This window comes from Limanda limanda, chromosome 12 (genome assembly GCF_963576545.1).
Source record: "Limanda limanda chromosome 12, fLimLim1.1, whole genome shotgun sequence".
Taxonomy (NCBI): Eukaryota; Metazoa; Chordata; class Actinopteri; order Pleuronectiformes; family Pleuronectidae; genus Limanda; species Limanda limanda.
This window is the reverse complement of record NC_083647.1, coordinates 13,977,704-13,999,069: the sequence shown is the minus strand read 5'-3', so window position 1 is coordinate 13,999,069 and position 21,366 is coordinate 13,977,704. Positions and strand designations below refer to the sequence as shown.

General features: G+C 45.6%; 1 protein-coding gene across 3 annotated transcripts; it reads left to right on the top strand.

Annotated features, from left to right (window-relative positions):
* The first annotated feature begins 329 nt into the window (after nt 1-329).
* On the top strand, nt 330-21,210 carry rtn1a (reticulon 1a). Of its 3 annotated transcripts, XM_061082717.1 has the most exons (9): nt 330-735; nt 8,365-9,123; nt 9,816-10,502; nt 17,894-18,101; nt 18,191-18,329; nt 18,425-18,494; nt 18,835-18,881; nt 18,981-19,039; nt 20,341-21,210. In XM_061082717.1, the coding sequence occupies exons 1-9, from the start codon at nt 525-527 to the stop codon at nt 20,381-20,383; spliced, it is 2,223 nt and encodes a 740-aa protein (XP_060938700.1). In that variant the 5' UTR covers nt 330-524; the 3' UTR covers nt 20,384-21,210. The 3 variants fall into 3 exon arrangements, with proteins under 3 accessions (XP_060938700.1, XP_060938701.1, XP_060938702.1); XM_061082718.1 differs by lacking the exons at nt 330-735; nt 8,365-9,123; nt 9,816-10,502 and adding an exon at nt 16,116-16,172; XM_061082719.1 differs by lacking the exons at nt 330-735; nt 8,365-9,123; nt 9,816-10,502 and adding an exon at nt 17,517-17,759.
* Nucleotides 21,211-21,366: the final 156 nt, after the last annotated feature.

The window sequence follows — 21,366 nt, the reverse complement described above, 5'->3', positions numbered from 1 at the left end:
TTTTCCACTCGTATGACTGAGATAGAAATGGCTCTAATTGAACCACGCCGATCGACCACAGCGCATGATTCCACTGATTAACATGTGTTCTCTGATTTCTCTGCTTCCTTGAAGTTGAATCCAGCAGATCTCTCCCAGTCGGTATCTGCTGGTTTGTTGCGAGGAGACAGAATCTCTCCGGCGTCTGACTCTGCCCCAAATAAAGTGCCGACGGACACCGTGACGTCACCGCCGCCGGAGCAGTGAACTAAAACAATAAAGCTCACTGCTCCGCCACCGACCCGCCGGATCACCGACGACACCGCAACGCACCGCCTCCGCGTCCACGGCGGCTACAAGGGACATCCGGGAGCTGCATTGCGTGAGAGACTGTGTGTGTGTGTCTGTCTCCGTCACCCATCACAGCGCGGACTCTCATTACCAGTCCGGTAGAAGAAGAAGAGGAGGAGGAGGAGGCGACGAGGAAGAGGGAAGGAGCTCAGCGGCTCGTGTTTATTTAGTCCGACAGACGAACCAGGGGCAGCATGTCCGCTCAGCCCGGTGAGGAGCCAGGTCCGGAGGGGAAGTGGTTCGGGGACGACCGTGAGAGGACCGACCCGTTCGGGGACACGGCGACCCGGTTCGACGAGCTCCGCGGGGGGGCGAGGGCGACCGACGACCCGGCGCAACGATTCCATCCCCGTCACCAGGACTACGGGAACAGGCCTCCCGTTGCTATGGAGACTGCATCCACAGGTAAAAGTCGCAGTTAATGACTCGTTATTGACCGATTGGTTGTGTCGGAGGGGTTCGGGTTCAGAGACAGACGAGCCGTCATAACTTCTGCGTTTGGAAACACGGGAGCCAAGATGTCGGGCGAGTAACTTCCATAGGAGGGACGGTGAAACACCTGCGACCACACTGGTGCTGGAGGGAAGGGCCGGGCAACAAAACAACAACAAGAAATATAGCAATGTAATGTTCATCAATAACAAAAGATCAATATGTATCCATAGATGGCACAGTGAGGAGATTTGACACATTATTGTTCTTCCTCAGATTTGTAAAACGTTTCGCTGTTTGGCAACAGGGTCCAGAAAGAAGAGTTCAAACCTGTACCTTCGCTCAGGAGGATGAATCAGTCTTTAAACTTCACAGAAATACTAATGTGACATTTATTGTGATTATTATCGACTGATCTATATGATTTTTGCCATATATGGTCCAGCGTGACTGAAGGGAATGATGTCAGCATCTTGGTTACTTGTTTTAGCCTCAAACCGTGTCATACGTGACGCCATAGGGCTGGGAGATATGGCCAAACACAAATCTGAGGTAGATGCATCATATGTCATATCCTCCACCTCCTCACTGTGCGTACACAATGCTTAAGGTTAGATCTATTGAAAATAAACCTTTGTTATATTTCTATTAATGAAAACTAGATGGGGAGAATTATTTATTTAGCTTTCCCAGTTCAGGCTGATGAGATTAGAGTCTGTACGGTGGTTCCAGATGATATGCAGGAGCCTGTTGAAACTTCAGTGGCCTATGTCGTTCACTATATCTGCTGCTCCACCCCCCATTCGTGCCTGTATCTATTAGAAAACTTGTACTTTTGGTATGATGGTGTAAGGGGATCATCAATAGATTAAAGACCTAAACCCCCTGTTGCTTTCATAGCCAGCGAGTGGATTAAAAAATAACTTAATCCTGCACTTTTATCACTAGAGACACGTTTCGGCAAACAGATTTAGTTTTAGTCTTGAAGTAGGAAGCAGCCTGCATGATGTGAAATTCCTGTATCCCTGTTTTGGGGAGCTTCTGATGAAGATATTTATATATTAGTGGATGCTGGGGGGGCATGTGTTTTGGTGGGAACATCACGCAGACCTCAGTTCTGAGTCCCTCACCCTCCTCGGCACGGCTCGGCTCATGTTGCTATTTTTAATCCTGAAGAAACAGGCCTCACTATTCGCTTGGCGAGCAAAACTGGAGCCGTGCACTTTCATTCACGAATTCACTGAAATATTCATTAGATAATGTTAGAAAAAAGGAAAGAAAAAAAAACGACACCTAGTTTCCTCTCTTTGCTCGTCAGGCCACTTTCGTTTAGCCGTATAGACTGAAAACAATAAAGAAAAAACACGTATTTTTAAACACGTTAAAGCACAAGAGCATTATTGAACACATATAATACACCAATCCTCTGAGATGCAGATTTTGACATTAAAGCAGAAGCGACACATCCGGAGCTTAACGTGTTGCAATGGGGATGAAAGCCATTGAAATATTTACATAACATATGAAAACTAAGATTTATCCCCTTGAAGCAGCCTGTGCATAAATTATATGTGAATTAATAACTGGCTAATCAGTGTTTGTACTCTTTAGAAAAAGTAAACAAAGCACATTGTCCACCTTCACAATAGAGTTCCACACTAGCTCAGGTACACACAGACAAACACGCACACACAGACGATGTTTTTATTTCTAAAGGAGGAAAGAATAGCCGCGGCTCTCACTGCATAGCTGTGATATAAATCCTTCTGGCACTTTTATTCTTGGTGGGAACGGTGCAGATCTCATCACATCTTTCAGCCCAGAGTGGACGTCCTCCTCTTGACCAGACGTCTTGTAGTCTCTTCTGATCTGTGTCAAACACATTCACTAACAACCCCTCCTCTCTGTAACACACTGTCCTTCTCTGCTTTCCCTGTGGAGACTCATAGAAGAAAAGTCAAAGTTTATTTTGCTGAGGTAAGAGAAAGAAGAAGTTTCGAACGGTGAAAAACTATCTTCTTAAGACGTCTAGAATTGCCTCTCTTAAGTAATCGATATGTGCCTCTCCTAAATCTCGTTCACAACAGTAATCTACCCACAGGACCCCGATAGATGCTGATTTCAGCGTTATTCAATCACCACAGGGCAGAACGTCGAGCCTCTGATTGGACAGCACAGTACAGTAGAGCCTCTTTAAATTCTCAGAAGTTCCCCACTCTGTGAAGACTTCAAGAGGCGAGATAGAGAGGGAGAGAGAGAGTTGTGGAAGATGCTGCTGCGTCTGATGTGCTGTGAAAACCCCACAGAAGAGGTTGTTTTCCTCAGAGGTAGAAGCTCTCCCCTGCTATCTGCCGTATAAGAAAGCAACTAAGTGCATTCTGTGCAGAAACAGAAGAGACACCACATTATGACATCCTTCAGCTCATGATCTTTTGTAACGGTCACATTATCATACCTAGAAAAAAGTCCATCAGTCACAAGCAACCTTTTCCCCACAATCCCGTTCGCCGGTAGGTGGATTAGACTCGAGTCTTTCTCCATTTCAGCGCGTCATCGGCAACAAGGATGAGACAGCGATTGTCTGGCTTAGTCTTTTCCCCATCCTTCAGATAGAGAAAAGCACTTAGTGGACTCCGCTGGACTTCATAAGCAGGCGCAGTGCATTTGTGCCTTTAGCTGGTGAGAGCTCTGCTCCTGTTCCCTAGGGTGGGGGGGGGGGGGGCGCAGGCTGTCGGTGCTAGGTCCTTTCAGACGAGATGATAAAGATGCAAGATAATACAGTGGAGGACGAGGAGGAGGGAGAGAAGGGGGGCAGCTTAATGGCCAGAGAGGCAGAGCTGGGATGAGAAGGCCTGATAGTTCAAATGACCAGGCTGTCGGGGGGGGGGGAAACTGGAAACAAAAAGAACTGTCCCTCCTTCCACGATACTTTCTGTTCATAGTCTTCCTCCGACAAAGGCAGACGTCCTCGGGCAGGTTCACTACCTGTCGCATCCAGCGTCTTATATAAATACGTAAAGATACTAATGTGTCTGCTCCTCCAGAAGGTTTTGGGCCCAAGCGCTCATCTCCATGCACCTGCCTGATTTACAGTCTCATTCATCTTCATCCGTCCTTGGAACCAATTAGCTAATGTTGAAGGATAAAAGATAAAAGCTGAGCCCAAACGGCTCCGCTGCATGGGGACTGTAACTCTGCATTACTTCTATCATCATAGCATTACATCATAATTTCACATGTCCGTCTGTCCCCCTGTGTTCAGCCCTAAGAACAATTAAAAAGCCTGCATGTGAAATGTGATATGTCCTGTTTATGATCTCACTGCCTCTGTCCGGCTCTCTCGCCTGTGGGCATTTAGTAATCCCCAAGCAGACTATTGCAAAACTGCTCATGGGATTAGAGCTACTATCAGGAAAGGCACTTACAAACAGTGTGGTTTATATCTCTATCTTTTGTGTAGGTTGTTGTGTTCTGTGCATCAACGCCTTCCTGCTTGCATCTTTACTCCTAAGGCCCAAATCCTGTCTGAACAATGAAAGTGAAAATGCCAATCTAAAGTTACACCAAATTGACAGCTTTGACCCAAAGTAGACAGCGTGCAGACACTCAGTCTGGATCCTCCCACATCCTCTCCATCTCCATTCATCCATAAAGCTCCATCTGAGCAAGAAAAACACGATCAATACAGTGGAAGACAGGTACTGTACAAACCACAGCTGCAGAATCTGAATAAGGAGAGATTAGCTTTTCTTAAAACCGTCTCAAAATTGATTTACCTTTACAAAAGCCACTGGGACAACAACACTTGTGCTCTGCGGCCTTCAGCGATTTCTTTTTAAAGAATGGTGGATACACTGACGATTCTTACCGTAATTGTATGTCCTCATTGTCTTGGATCAATGCAGCTCCGAGCAGCTGAATCCCTCAGCACAGCTGTTCTCCTATCGACCCCTGCTTGTGGTTTAGGTGTACCTCAGCTCTCGGTATATAGACCGTCTTTGTTCGCTCCATTTTCCTCTTCTTTACTGTTATTAAAGTGGGATAGTTAACGACTTGTATTTGTGCATTTGTGGAGCCAAGGATATTGTAATCAATGTGCAATGAACAACTACGTCATAAGCAAAGCGTTTAAAGCAAGAGACCATTAAGACTTGAAGTGGGTCTTCAAACTGTGACAAAATGAAAGAGACTTACTATAGGTTTTTTGAATTGTACCAACTCCAAGTGGAGTTATCCTGTGGCTCAGCTCTGTTGTAAAGACAAATAGAAAAAGTAAAGTAAATTATTGTTAGTATCATATTGATTTCTTAGAACTTCTATGGCAGATACCACATACATGGGGCTGTTTATATAAAGCATATATATGATAATGCACTGAAATTTGTTTCAGTTTCCACATTGAAAAGTAGCTTTAGTTTGCGGCTGTGCTACTTATGTTCAGGAGTCAAGCTGCTGCAAATTTCACCATAAAATAAAACAAAACAAAAGTAATACATCAATGATCAAATTGCTGTTGTTACTGAGCTTTATTCTTTGTGTCGTGCCAAACATTTGACTTATTCCCCAGAAGGTATTTAATAATACAGCAACTTGTGGTATAAATAACCAAAGGAGAAAATACCCTTTTCAGCATAATACGTGTGTGTCTCTATACTAGTATCAAATAATGTATTCACAGGAAATATGTCAAATGAATTGAACATCAAATGACAAGGAAAAAAATAAATAAATACTGCATGTCAAGCCAAAGTATTGCACAAAGAATGAATATATTCCTAAAAGAATAAAGCTACAGCTTGTTATTGAAGGTCAAAGGCACATATGACACTGAAAGAGGAGGGCAGTGAGCATCTTGATGGATTGGTTTTCACAAGGTCATGGCGTGAAAGAGAGCTCCTGAAAGGTAACACCACAGTTAGCATTCATAGAGTCATAGAGTCATGGATGGTGTCGTGTGTCTGATACAGTGCTGTAGCTGCTGTATAGCTTCTCTGGGACAACACACAGACTTTAAAAGTCAGTGCAGTTTGTTTATGTAATGGAATGATGATCCAGCGGAGCTTTGTCTGTCTCAGAATGACTATGAGATATAACTGTTTGTGAAACTTTCTTTCTCTATCATCTAAATCAAGTTTAAACCCCTTTTTATATTAATGATTTTAGTTTATAACATCGGCCACATGACATTTTCCAACATTTTTCGCTGATTTCTCAGAAAATAATTCATGGATCTTGATAAAATCAGACATGTTAAGGGAGTTGATATTTATGAGTGAGGGCAATTTGGTGCAAATCCAAAGATAAAATCTAGATCAAGTGAATTTGAATGTGGTTTCATGAAGGGATGGTTGGGGGTTGGTGGATGTATGTGCTCTCCATCGTAGTTTACTTTATTCCACCCTGAATAGCTGCTGTGGCTCAGTTAGTGTCTACAGGGGCAAAGCGCTGCTACACTGAGAAACACCACAAGCTCTTAATTTGAAGTTGTGATGAATTCAGTTTGCAACTTCGACTCCTTTCACATGTTTTTGTCTTTGGCCTGGCAATTAGGAGCCCATGCCTCCACACAGCACAGATTGTCAGGCTGCATTAGTTTCAGGGCCACAGTGGCTGTACAGAGGACAACAAAAGGGACTGCTCCCTTTGTAGTACATCCTCCGGGACTTATTTATTTAACTGCATCATACTTTCACTGACATGATTATGTTCTGTGCCTACATTTTGAGGGGAGAAATCCTCTGTTGTCACGTCCAATCTCATCCCAGCACAGCAAAGCGTTTGCTTCCGCCCGGTGGGGTTTATGTTTTTTTTCCCCCAGCAGCTGGGTGCAATGCCTTATCAGCACATACACAATTCCCTCAACCTCAACAACTTTGTCGATCATCTCAGCAGCTTCATTGTGGCTGTTAACGTCAAACACCCCGGCCTGTTAATTGAGGCCTTATGCTGCGGCTGGTGAGTTTATCCGTGTTGTCACGTAGAGGGGGTGTGCTGCCAGAGATCAACTCTGTTCACAGTTTGTAGTGGCTCTGAGTGCTTCCCACATCTGCACAGTAGGTATTTGTGCAGTGAATCAGTGTTAGATTATGATGGTGTTGCCAGGGTGATGGCTGACAGGACCTAGGCGATGGTAGTACTCTAAGAGGATTATACAGCGGTTTGCTTTAGCAGCACATCAATGGCACTCGTGTCACTGAACTGCAATTCAACAGCTGCCCATCTATTTTGCATTGGAACCATAGACTGATCCAATATATGTTATCCTACATTGAATATGAGTTCACCGAAAGCTCAAGAGCATTTTGGGCCTTGCTTTTCCTCCATGTCACGTCACTCCTCCTCCTGTGACCCAGTCAGCCGTGCTGTGATTGTACTGCAGTATGATGTATTGTTAATGACTGAGGGTGCAGCAGCAGGAAGGACAGCAGGAGGAAAGGGTGGTGGGACCTTTTAGAGGAAGCGAAGGGAGGGACGGGACGTCCTGACCTGTTGGATGTTCTGTCAGTCTGCATCCTCCAGAGCTAACCCCCAGGCTGCTATTTTAAAAATCTCACCCCCATATCCAGTCCAGCAGCTGGACCTGAACTATTTATAGCAGCACCACTGCCCTGGGAGAAGCTGGGAAGGAGAGAAGGAGGAGGAGCTTAGTTTGTGGAAGTGTGAACTCTGACTTGTACACAGCACAACAGATATGTCAACATATATCAGATCTCAGACAGCGTGTGTTTGTGTGTGGGTGTTATAGTTGTTTATTTTATGGAAGAACTTGAAGAGGTTTTTTTTTTTAAAGCATGAAAAGAAAAGTCAACAAGATTGAATTCTTCACTTGACCTTGACTTCTGACCTGATGGCTTAAAATAACATTCCTATCACAGCGTCTTCCTGTTTTGCAAGTCATGTGTAATGTGAGCAGCTTCACTGTGTCTCTGCAGCACTAACAAATAATTCAGTGAGATGTGGAGTGATATTTCATAGCAGAGTTTTAGTTCTCAAATGTATATTTTAAAAGCCATTTACACTGTTTGAGTGTAATTATTATTATTATTTTAGTTTTGTGTGTGTGTGAGTGCCAGCATGCAGTTAATACGCAGTGTTATAAAATATGTATTCTATACATGTATCATTGAACAGTTTTGTTAGCCTAGCCTAGCTGAGCATAAACCATTTAGAGTTTCGAGCAGCTTGTTCATAAACTAAATTCTTCATCTGTGACATGTTGCATGTGAATTGTCAGGGGAGATGCAGGATTACTGATGTGACTGCAGGCAGCTCTTTGTCTGCCTGATTCAGAACAGACGCTGGTTGTGGCACTGTGAATTTTTCGGGGTCTAAACAATCCTCCTTTGTCCCACAGCGGGTACAAGTACCCTCTGTTACTGCTGCCTCACTGATCTGCACAGCCGGGCACCCAGCCTGTCTGTGCTGCTCTCAGTGCCACAGCCCCTCGCCCTGGCAGCAGCGCCAGCTCAGACATCGCCTTGTTTTCATTAATCAAACTGCTCAGGCACAGGCTGATCTGATTTGATCGCGTGACGCAGGGTGCTGCCATCGTCTTTTGTGCCTATTCTCACCAAGTGTCACATCTTTCCCTCCGTTTTGCAGATGACCCCATGTCTGGCCTGTTCAGGAAGCCTATGAACGATGACGGTGATGTCTACACGTCCCTGCTGTCCAATCAGAGCTTCACGTCGAGCCGGGAGTCCTCTTACCTGTCAGAAGACTTGAAGCCGTCCAAGTCCTCCACCGGCTCCTCTGCCCTGAATGACTTCTCCAGCGACAACTACAGCTTCAGCTCCAACACCAAGATGACCTCTGACCTGGTTGATGACTTTCCAAATTCTCTGATGGGCTCGGATAAGACCGAATCCTACAACTACATGGACATCAGCCACGGAGACGAGCGCCATGAGCAGCACAAGGTGCCTCCGCCCAGCCTGGTGGACCCAAGCCTGCCTAGCCGTGACTTGCTGGGAAGCTACATGGACAACTACCGAGGAAGAGATGAAGAGAATGAAGAGGATGAAGAGGATGAAGAGGATGAAGAGGAAGAAGAGGAAGAGGAGAAACTAGGTCCAGCGCTGGGCTCTCACTCTTTCCCGTACGTGGAGGAGCCCTCTGATGAAGAGGTCTCAGATTACCGCTCCTACCGAAACCTAGGCGGCACCCCCCAGACAGCCAGCCCAGTGAAGATCACCCTGACTGAGTCCCACCCTCCGGCCGAGCCACAGCAGCGTCCTCCTGCAGTCAGTGTGTCCGAGCGTGAAAACGTCCTGAGTGTGGGCTTGCAGGGGGTTCCCACTGTCACCCTGTCAGAGCCAGAGGACGACAGCCCTGCTTCTACTCCCAATGCTTCACCAACACGTAGGCAAAGTGCAAACACACACGCACGCACACACGCACGCACACACGCACGCACACAACACACACACACACACAAACCTTAACTATAACCTTAACCACAGCTACTACTTACCTAAACTACCCTTGTCTTAACCTAAACCTTAACCAATCAAATGTCTTAAAAAGGTAATGATACTAGAGACTTGCTTTTTGTCCACATAAGGAAGACAAGTCCCCATAATTTGACTATCAAAGCAGATGGAGTTCCGGTCACATGAGTAATACTTTGACTTGCCCACACATACGCATGCACACACACACACACACACACACACACACACACACACACACACACACACACACACACACACACACACACACACACACACACACATACATACATAATGCACTGTCATGCGGTCAGATATAGAAGCAGGAGTTATGTTTGAAATCCTCAGAAATGACAGTTATACAAAAATGACTCTAACTCACTACAATGGCTGACATAAGCCACCATGTGCTAATAGTTATACAGAATATAAACTGAAGAAAACCGGTTTTCAGTGTCCTGAATTGAGCGAAGATGCTTTTTACTACTGATGAAGTCAACTTTATTTGTAAGAGGAAGGTTGTGTTAATTCTAGACATATGTCTGGATTTGTAATGTGAATGAAGACTAACATCCACTTTTCTCTGCCGTTGTCTGTGAACAGAAAAGGAATTCTCTTCCCATGACATGTTCAAGGCTGACACAGTGAAGCCTGCAGCTTCCAAAAGCAGCTCCGGCATAAAGGCTGGCAACAGGGAGCCTGATGGCAGCAGTGCCGAGTCTGGAGACTCAGAGATCGAGCTGGTGTCTGAGGAGCCTCCCAAGGCCAGTAGTAACCCATTTGCCCAGCTACCTAAAAGCAAGGGTGCTTTCAGCCAGCCTAACAACCCCTTTGACAATCCCCCGGTCGCCAAGGGTGGTTTCGGCCTGGCAGGCAACCACGCTCCACCCACAGCCTACAGCATTCTGAGAGAGGAGAGAGAGGCAGAGCTCGACAGTGACCTCTTCATTGAGTCTGCGTCAGAGGAGAGCCCGAAGAGAGAGCAGGGCGTCAGTGGCCCCAAACTGGGTGTGAACCCTGCCTCTCCCCTAGTTCCCAGCACCGTCCCTCCCCGCAGCGCCGCTGAGGCCGTGCCAGCACCGTCCCTGGTCACAGAAAAGGTCAAGACCCAAGTGAAAACAGAGGAGGATCGCTCCAGCAAGCCCAAGCCCCCCACTGCCGCCGTGCCCCCAGAGGTGCGACTGGAGAAGCCCCTTCAGGACAACATGCACAGGCACACCACTGAAGGGAAAGAAGACCAAGAAAAACCTGGGGCATCAGTGTTTCCAGTTCGTTTTAACAAACAAAAAGGTTAGTTCTATAAATCTTATCACTCTCTTTCCCCCAGAACCCTTTTCTGAGGGATACAAAGTTATTTTCAAGCCAAAAATATATGAAAAAACATTGCTACTGCATTTTTGTGAAAACATCAGGGCATCAGAAATCATGTCTGTGATCTCTTCATCGTTGCAGCGGTTTCATCTCTGCTTATCGGCAGCCATCATGAGTTGTGGCTTTTCCAGAATTAGTGTGGTCAGTTTAAGGAGCAGGTAGCATTGTGTCTGCCGATGTGTCGTCATCCCCAAGTGGAAAAGGTACCGCATGTGTATTTGTGTTTGAAACCTGACCCATCAGAAAAACAATATCAAGAGATGATTGACAGCAAATTACTAACGTGCTACTTGTGTTATTTCCTGCCTGGGATCTACCTGCATGTTGTGCTGTTGTGCTGTTGTGTTGACAAGGCCGTGAAAGTTAAAAGGATTGCTAAGAGAGCGAGAGAGAGAAGAGAGAAGAGAGAGAAGAGAGAGAGAGAGAGCGAGGATATTCCACTTCTAAGTGTTTACGTGGAGGAAGTGAAGTGCTTGTGTTGTGCCTTGCTGAGGTCTGCTTCCCCCTGGTGGTATGTTACAGGAAAAAGAAATTGGATTGAGGATGCATTGATTCACATGTTTGGCAAAGCATGATGTCTGAGAACCAACAGCTTATCTGTCCAACCCAAACATTACTTTCTGCTTTTAGTGGAAGCAGCACAAACTATAAAATTGCTGATATTTTGTCAGGAAAGCTTGTTCAGCTTCTTGACATCTGACATCTTACATCACTTGTTATCATTCTGTAATTAGATCAGACGGATTAGCCGTCGGTTGGAGTTAATGCACCAATGCTGCCATAGGTATTTTAGCTTCTGTTGTCTGGTCTCTCTGACCTTAAGCAGTGGGTTTACATAATCTCATGACTTTAGAATTGGGACACGCTCTTACATAGGGGATTTGAAGGCTATATCGTCTTATTATTATTATACAGAAACACAGGATGTAAAGAAATGACATGTGTGTACATACATGTTGTTTACATTGGTTCCTCTGTGGTGTATGTTGCCCAACACTTGCTATTGATGACCCCTGGTCAGACTCATAGTTATAGATGTAAACTGTACAATTTTACAAGCTGTCATGATTTATTATGAAACCTCTTGTTTTGTTTACGTGTGAGAAGGTTCTCGAAATGCCAAAAAGCAGGTCACATGTACTCTTTCTTCACCACTAGATGGCGCAGGGCACCTTTGTCATTGCGGTTCCAATTGAACACTGGCAGATATTGTTTTCCACTGCCTGTGCACTTCCATGCCAGTTGCCATAGCAACAGTGATGGGGAGCATGTTCAGTATGGTTCAGAGAGGTTTCTTTCTGTCCTCATGGTTGGTTTTGGCATTTAGGCCTGTGAAGTCTGCACCGAGCAGAAGGTGTGAGGTGTGGCAGTCTGTGGGGGGGGGGGGGGGACCAGACGGACTGAACAATGACGTTATCCCCCCCGATCTATACAGGAATTATATCCGGCTCAGTGCTGACACCACAGTGACTGTGCTGTTTCCTTTTTGCCATTAGCTTGTGATCATCCTTCATCACTCTTGTCTTCTTTTTAATGCCCCATTTGCATCACAAATATATTCTAGGGGGGAAATCATAAAGCACAAACACATCCAGGAGGCACTAAACGAGCAGCATTGTGCTGTAATACATTGTGTCTCTCCAGATGAATTATTAAAGCCCCGGCACTTTGCCTCCTCATTTACCCGTGCTCATAGTGGAAATTGCTATTTGAATCTCTGGCTACAACCTTGCATCTAAAAAATAAAAATAATTTAAAAAACAACAGAGCTGGATGCTTGCCATGCTTTTCCTTAGCAACATGGTCTCAAGTCAGGCAACGTTCAGCCTCCAGAAAACACAGCTATGGAAAAATGATGTCAGACTTTTTAAAGATGATATTATGTCACGTGTCACGTAACCTGTATTACTCATTACACCAAATACACTAACAGGCTGCACAGAACGTCAGCTCAGAATGTTAGATAAAATATGACAATGCATCCTCCTGCTTCGGTGTCTCATCACAGCATGTGTGGGACAACCCTCCCACCACTTGGACCCCCACTATCCCCAGTCATGTCTGAGGCTCTGTAAGGGCTGTTATTGTGAAAGTTAGTGGACCTTCCCTTTCATGAAAAAAGCTTATCCTCCGACAATAACCCCCCACCCTCTGATTCCCCCCTGGGCGCAATCATTGCACGGATGGTTTGCTGCAGCGGCGACTGTGGTGTGGTGTTTACGTTCTGACTCCCCATCCTCCTCCCCCAGCACACACACACACACGCACACACAGACATATATACGCACTTTCTCCCCCCATCCGCTCTTTCTGTTCCACCCAGCGCCACAGCATCAGTCTGCGTGCTCCGCGTGCCGGCAGCACCTTGGAAACCTTTTTTCTTCCTCCCTCCCTCCCTCGCTCCCGCTCTGTCATCCCAGCCTCTCTCCCGCGTCCCTTTTTCGACCATTCATGCCTATCTGGGATGAGTGAGTGAGACGGTGCTACAGGGAGAGGGACACGAAGAAGAACACGGAGACCACAGACAGACAGACAAGAGAGAGCAGGGACATAAGCGATCACCAGCATGCAGGCCACTGCAGACGTGACCAAGAAGGAGAGCTCCTGGAGCGGCTGGAAGGGCCAGGGTACTGACGTGTTTACTGTGTTGATCTCACTCATTTATTGTCTGTGTGTGTGTTGTGGCTGTGAGAGATGCACCGTTATCTATCCTGCATGTGGGTTACATGTTCATGAAACTATTAGGTTCGTTGTCTTGTGTATGTGTGTGTTTTTTTTCATTTGTTATATAATTGTAATTGTCAAGTGCAGGAGCATCTAACAGCAGTGTGTACCTGCTCCTCCTATCACATAGACACGCCCTGATGACAGATCCTTTCCGCTGCATGTGTGTGTGTCTGAGAAAAACAAAGAGGTGAGAGACGCTGGGGGCTGTTTTGGAAAATAAGCTGATACACACCAGCTTGCTGAGCGCCATCTGTTTTGGCTGCATGTTAACATGGACGCCAGTGTTGTGGACTAAGGCGTGTCATTGTTATCGCCCTCCCCACATTTGCAGCCGAGCTGATTTTATATGGCGTATGCTCTGCTTTTGTGTAATGAGGCAGTCGCAGCATCCGGACGGCACTGACACTCTCTCTCCATGGTAACAAGGGCACACCCATTCTGATTACATCAGCCCCATCTCCTCGGCTGCCAGAGCACCTTGCAGAGACTGGGCCGCGAGAAGAGTCTCCTCCGTCTGTGTGTTTCTAGAGCACCGAGGGCTCGGAGAAGTGCCCAAGCGAGAAAATGGCGTCCCTTCCTCCACACTGGTTGTGGTTTATTATCAGCCGTCTTCTTAAGTTTGAAGCAGGAAAAGTGGGATAGATTGGTCCATTTATTGTGTCCCAGCAGAGACTCTGTAGCTCAGCAGTCACTGACAATGACTAATAAGAAACCAAGATTTGTCATTAGTTCACTGAGTCATTATGTACTTCATCTGGCCTAAGACTGTGTAATGTGATGATTTATCTGTCCATGACATTAGGAACGCATCATTTAAAGCTGAGACAGTCAGGACAGGGCCGGATGACACTGAGCACATTCACTGTTTGCACTTTTTTTCTACACCACCCTGAAGCTGTAGGCATTTTTGTTTAGTCATTCTCATTTCACATGCACAGAACTGACTCACTGCCACCAAATTCCTCTGGAGTTATCAATGACGGGGCAGAGATGTCCAGAAATGAGGCGTGCTTGTAATCACATTTTTAGGAATCAGTATGACACATAGCAGCCAGCAGGTTTTATATAAAAATCTCTATGCTCTGCTCTGTAGTCTGTTCATCAATTAAGTGAATTTCTAAATCAGTAGAATGATGTTATAGTGTCACAAAGCCTCACAGATAAATAGATAAATATTATATGGCCGCTGCAAAACCCGTCTAGTCAGAGGTTTATAGATTTCAGGTGATGCTCAGATCAGTGTTTCATTGTAATGTGGCAGAATCAAACTTTTAAATTGTTCGTAGAGAGATGTACTGTTCATATTTTTTCAAAATATAAACAAACGACAATATTTAAACTCACTTTTAAGGTTTATGATGCATTTTTACAACTAGTAAAATTGTTTTTGTTACCTGCCCCAATCACTGCCAATGTTTAGATTTGTTATTTTCTAATATATACAGTATCTGTTTGGAAAATCTGGCAATTATTCATGCCTTAATAGCAAAGAAGAAACTCACATAATTTAAAACAATTAAAACCATACCTGTAATTATAAATTAGACATTCATATCCACGATGAAGTGGAAATGAGCAAGTTTCTTTCGCTTAGTGTGATCCCAGCTGTTAAAGTCCCTGTGCATGTTTGCTCACTCTGACGGCTGGTTTGAGGCCACATGGACGTCTGCAGTGATTTAATGAGGTCAGGCTAAACTAGTTTCACTACAGAAAAGTAGGAGAGGAATCATATCATTGTCACTGGAGTTGATGGTTTGCTCTGGATCTCGCTCGGGGTGTTCATGCTGAACGTCATAGGAGAACAAACAGTATTTGGACCTGCTCTGGATGGGCTCTGATTGGGTTCAGGATGTGTTCGTGTCCTGATTCTATCTATGATGTTTAGAAAATGACTATTGTCAAATTTAACAGTTTTTTGTTTAATTGGTGCCTTATTACAAATGTCACCCCTATGGTCATGTCGTTAAAAAAAATTGGCTGCTTAAACAGCATCACAATTTAAGTTTGTGATCTAATACAATCAGTTATTTTTTATCCCTTTTATTTATCCCTGTTTTCCATGTGTTGACTCAGACCTGATAACAGACAGGTCTCATGTTAAACCTGCCTTTGTCCTTTTGTGCTCCACAATAAAGGGAGTGGCTGTCTTCATGTGTGTAGAGACACATTATGTGTCGCTGATTCCCCAGATTCAGAGAAAATGAATCTCACCATTCCCAAAGGAGCCGTCTTCAACCCCCTTCATCCCTCCCTCCTCTTCTTCTTCTTCTTTTGTCGGCCCATCCCTTCCTCCATCTCCCAGCGAGCGGTGGGGAGAAAATGGAGCATGGTAACTATGGTAACTGCATCAGGCAGGTGCTAGGCTGAGCCTGGCCACCAAAGCGTTCTGATGGAGCAGGAGAACATGGCTACAGTCTGTTCCTTTTTTTTCAAACGAGGTTTTACACTGGTGCACTGATGCTGCTGCAGTTAAATGATGGAGACGTTAAACAATAGGAATACACTGGTTTTGATTTTCTACTTTGACGCACTGACTTGAATTTTAGTTGCTGCTTGAGAGTCTATGTCTAAAAGCCTGAGCATAAAAGAGCTCAGGGAGAGAAAGAGAAGAGAGTGTTTGTATGTATGGTGGTGCATGTGTGTGAGTGTGTGTGTGTGTGCTGGATTGCAATGTGGTTCTTTGGCAACCGCACCCCACAGACGTCCCCCCCCCCCTCCCCTCCCTCCTCCCCTCGTGCTGATTTGCTGGCGTGGCTCTGGCCCGTCCCCTCCCGTGCAGGGGGGGACTCCCCCTCCACCGCTCTCCTTTTGTCCGTGGATAAAGCAGCTGCCTCTTTCCCTGTTCAGCCATGGGATCCGCAGGTCAGTACACGCTTCTACTGCACTAGCTCGAGCTTTTCAGGCTGCGTGCAGTCGGTGCAGCACATCACCGGGGCACCGCCGACACCTGTCTGTCTGTCTGTCTGTCTGTCTCCAGCAGGGCTGTCTGTGTGGCTGATGTTTCTGCTGCTGTGTGTGCAACCTGTCTGACTGTGTGTGTGTGTGTGTGTGTGTATGTGTGTGTATGTGTGTGTGTGTGTGTGTGTGAGCATCTCCATTCAAACCAGCTGCCACATGAACAGTTTGTTGGCTTCTGTGGGGAGTGGTGCATGTGCAGCAGTAAAGACACATGGATCCAGTTTCTGAATGAGTAGAATGTTTGATTTAAAGGGCATCGGAGGAAGATATGTACTGTGAGTCATTATGGTTACTGGTTAAAAAAAGAAAAAAGAGAGATTATACATAATTTTATATATTACACTGTCATTTAACATGAGTGAGATCGTCTTAGCCACAACGACTCTTCTTTGGCCACTGAGGTTTAACCTCCCTTTTTGGAATCCACAGATGCCTTTTAGAGGAGAGTAAAGATGGCCGTCATCACTATGCTGCTCACAGCTCCACGGCTAAAATTAGAGCAGGCAGGCAGGCAGACAGCTTTGAGAGGAAGAGTAAGTCACCCAGGAGACTTCTCTCTCCTTCACCGCCACAAAACTTTACATCAACGTACCAGTTTCTGCTCGGCTCCCCTGCATGACATGATGGATTTCTGGGGTGTCGGCAGCAACAGATGATGGTAAACCCTAGAGGAGTGGTGCAGTGGGGTTGGGGGGGTAGGCAGCCGGCTCAGCAGAGGCGATACAAGCTTTTCCGACAGTTCTCATGGAAACAGGCCCGTGTTTCCAGCGGACACAGACGACTGCCAGTGGAGGACCATGTCGGCCACTGGAGTTGTAATGGTACACTGGGCTAATCCTCAGTTATCACTCCTATGTCATCTATGGAAGTGGTTTAGAATTACAGGCCCCACCACGCACAGAAGACATGTGAGAATAGGAGGAAAGTGGTGCAGCGAGATACACAAGTGCCTGCAGGGGACGTATATTCCAGCTGCTCGGAGGAATCTTGTTTCACCGCGTTATTGAGACTCTGCTCTGATCCATCGTCATCCTGCATCAATGACCACAGAGCTGCTCGTCTGACCAGGTCACTTTGAACCGTTATCTGTGACCTGCTGATAGTTCCTCTGGTTCTACTGCTACCTTCACAGAGGCAGAGGTCAATCATTAATCCACTTGTGAAAGCAGCCAGTCGTACCGGCCGTCTAACGTGCCTGTGGGTATGTACAGTATGTTTGTATACGCATGTGACCAGAGCAGGTGCCACTGACGATAAGCACACGTCAGATGTAAATTTGAGGGACTCGCTCGACACATATATAAATACAAAAGGGTGAACGACACTCTGTGACTCTGGACACCTTCACTCCGCCGCACAGCTCCACCACTCCACAGAACCTAATGAAAAGCTAGGTTAGGAAGCTGGGTTAGAACAGGATCACGTGACAGCCGCAGATCTCGGAGGACATCGGGTTGTGAACAGCTTCCAGTTATTTGACCCAAATGTGTGGTGTGTAGCACGCAGCAGCACTCTAATCCACAGCCATGGATGCCTTGGCCTGCGCGTCGGCGAGCAAGAAGTCATGGTCAGTGAGGTTGTGGGTCCTAACCTTGTCTCTGTTCTGTTCTTTCACCCCCCCTCAGCTATTGACCTGCTCTACTGGAGGAATGTGAAGCAGTCCGGGGCCGTGTTCAGCAGCGTGCTCCTGCTCCTCTTCTCCCTGACCCAGTTCAGCGTGGTCAGCGTCGGGGCCTACTTAGCCCTGGCTGCCCTCTCCGCCACCGTCAGCTTCAGGATCTACAAGTCTGTGCTGCAGGCCGTGCAGAAGACCGATGAGGGGCATCCTTTCAAGTAAGGGAATGATTCTGTTTGACGGATCTCATTGAAGTGTCCGCATGTACAGAATATCAGCGTTTTCTGTCTTTGTTGCTGGTTCCCAGAGGCTACCTGGAGCTGGAGATCGCTCTATCCCAGGACCAGATTAGTAAATATGCCGACAAAATCCTGCTCTACACCAACACCTGCATGAAGGAGCTCCGCAGGCTGTTCCTCGTGCAAGATCTGGTCGACTCCTTGAAGGTTCGTCTCACATCCCAAAACCATCTGGTGACACATGAATATCTCAAAAGCTGCATTATTATATAAAACACATTGTGTCTGTGTGTGTGTTTTAGTTTGCTGTTCTGATGTGGCTGCTGACCTACGTGGGCGCTCTCTTCAACGGCCTGACTCTGCTCATCCTAGGTGAGGTCATCTCGACTCAATCTTATCTACAACAAACTTCCCAACATTCACACACACCCTCCAGCACTTTAGCCATTTTGACTCGTGTGTCAGAAGCTCAATAAACTTAAGAACACAATACACACAACAGAGCTTTGCTATAGCATGTGTGAGAGGAGCGACGTGACCTTATCACTGTACCAAAACCACATTTGAATATTGGGCATGTTTACTTTTCCAGTTTACTTAAGATAAGTGCAGCGGTTGAGGGATCCGCTGACACAAATGTGTTCTTGTTTGAACAAATTCCCACATGTCGGTCAGAACATTTAAACGTGACTCTCTCCCTGTGCCTCTGCAGCTGTGGTCTCCATGTTCACCATGCCGGTGGTCTATGAGAAACACCAGGTAGGTCCATCCAGGAGCTTTGGGATTTGCTGAAGTCGACCACGCTTTGGAAAATGTTGTCCAGTATTCTCACACTTCTTTTTCTCCTTCTGCTTTCAGGCACAGATTGATCAGTATGTGGGACTAATACGGACCCAGGTCAACTCTGTGGTGGGGAAGTGAGTGTTTTTCTTTTTGTCAAACTTTTTGTTCAAAGCTCAAGATAAAAAAAAAAAGTCTGGCTTTTCACGCATCCGCAACAGATCCCACATTCCATTCCATTCCAGAACCGCCATGTAAACCAAGAGGACTCCCCCCATCACGACCAAGCATAGCTGCGATATCTCTCCGAGAGTTTGCCCCCAATTTTGTTTCCTTATTATGACCAGTCTAGAGTTGTGTACAAATGTGGGTACCAGCAGATCTCCTCACACAATCAACACTCTTCAAAACAAGCATCCATGTTGTTCTTCTTCTCTTCATTGCAACTAAACCAAGTGGCGCCACCAACTGGACTGAAAAGCGTCTTGCGAAACACTGTCATGTACCTGGAGCATCCACGAACTGTGCGTGTACAGCCCACGCATTTTGGGCTGAAGGCATAATGGTCCATGCTAACGAAATGAGCATCCGAGCTTTATAAACCTGCTCTTGTGCCAGTGTGAGTAGTGTCACAGCATTAAAGTTCAATCAAAGATGCTGCACTTGTTAAATGAGACATCTTGTGCCTTTTTCAGTTTTTCTTTCCCCTAGTGTTGATATATCGGATAGACATTTTTTGTGAAAGTAAAAGATCTGCAAAGTTAAAAAGCAAACAGTGAAGGGAGCTCCTCTCGCTCTTCAAACAGCTCGTCAATGGTCAGGCTAAAACTTCATCATCCCGAGGTCACAATATAACAATACTCCATGTTTGCATAACGCACACTTAGAGGTTAGTCTTGCACACCCCCAAAAACGAAGCAAGGTTTAAAGCGAGAGCAGAGACTTACATTTCCTACACAAGCTGGAAACGGTTGACCAATCACAACAGAGCAAGCCAGCCGGCCAATCAAAGCAGACAGGGCTTTATCAGGAGGGTGGGCTTCAAGAGACAGGAGCTCAAACCAAGCGTTTCAGACAGAGGCTGAAAAGAGGGGCTGCAGCAATGGAGAGTGTGAAGAAACATTAGAGCATGAAATCCTTTTCAGTGTAAAAACTCAAATAAAAATCATGAGAAATGAAATGTCTCCTTTAACACAATACTCACAGTGGAGTCGCCTGTGTGTCTGAGGAGTCAGCTGATGACAAAACATTTCTCTGCAGTCTTTGTCCTGACCACTGCTGTGACTTTGCCAATTTTAGTAAAAACTCGACTTGTGGGCTTTACAGACTCCCATAGAAAGCATCAAGCGCTTTACTCCCTGAAGTAGAGTAAGCACAACTTAATCTAGAGTAAATATCTCGCTGGGCACGTGGTTTAAAGTTTGTTTTTCCTGCACAGGATCCAGGCAAAGATCCCCGGGGCCAAGAGGAAGGAGGAGTAGGCCCGTCTGACTGTCTCGCCGAGAAGCTGACAGTCCAGTCCAGCTCAAGAGTCAAGCAGCTCGCTCACTGTAGAAGAGCCTGGTCGTCACCTGTGGGGCGTAGTGCTGTGTCATCTTGGTGTTCTCTAAAAGCATCCACTGGAGAAGCCGTCACCCTGTCTATAGCAGTCTACACACTAACACACAAAGTCACACACACACATGATCTTATTTCTAGGTAGACAGGTACACAACCTCGAAAAACAAAAAAAAGTAACTGACTTTTTTGTGTTGCTTATTAGAAAGTGCATGAAGTTGAGCCTTGGGTAAATAATATTTGATATCTTTTTGTGCAGTTTTTCAATGACGCTACGTTTTTTGCTCTGCAGTGCTTACCACAACCTGTACGGTTTGGCACAAAAAAAGCTAAATGCCCACAGGCGCGCTTTGCTGCCGATGTTAAATACAGCTTCATGTTTCTGAGTTAGCACTTGGGGCTTCTCTCGGTATACGTCAATATATATAAATATCAAAAATGATTTCCTTTTTGGTGTTTCCAAGCACAAGATAATTTAACAGTATGCGTCTTAGATGTGGTTATTGTAGGATTTTTGCTTTTGTATAACCATAAGGAACACCACACACCCATGTTTTAGGTACTGTTGTACAACTACTATGAAGACAAGGAGTATCTGTTGATATTTAGCTTGTTTGAATAACTGTCCAACTTTGTACTATGTTCAAATATACTCTGTAGTTCTCTAGACCCCCGGACTCTTTAACTATTTGCACTTACAGTATGTATTTAATTACAAGAATAAGGAAAATAAATGTACCTTGATGTATAACATCTCCTCTGCTACCTCACTGTCCACATCACATTCATAAGACTTCATGTTGGTGAGGATGAGAGTGTGTGTGTGTGAGACACCGCAGCTAAATTTGATGTGATAACACTTTGGATGGGAGACTTGGAATGAGCTATAAATACAAGCCAATGAATT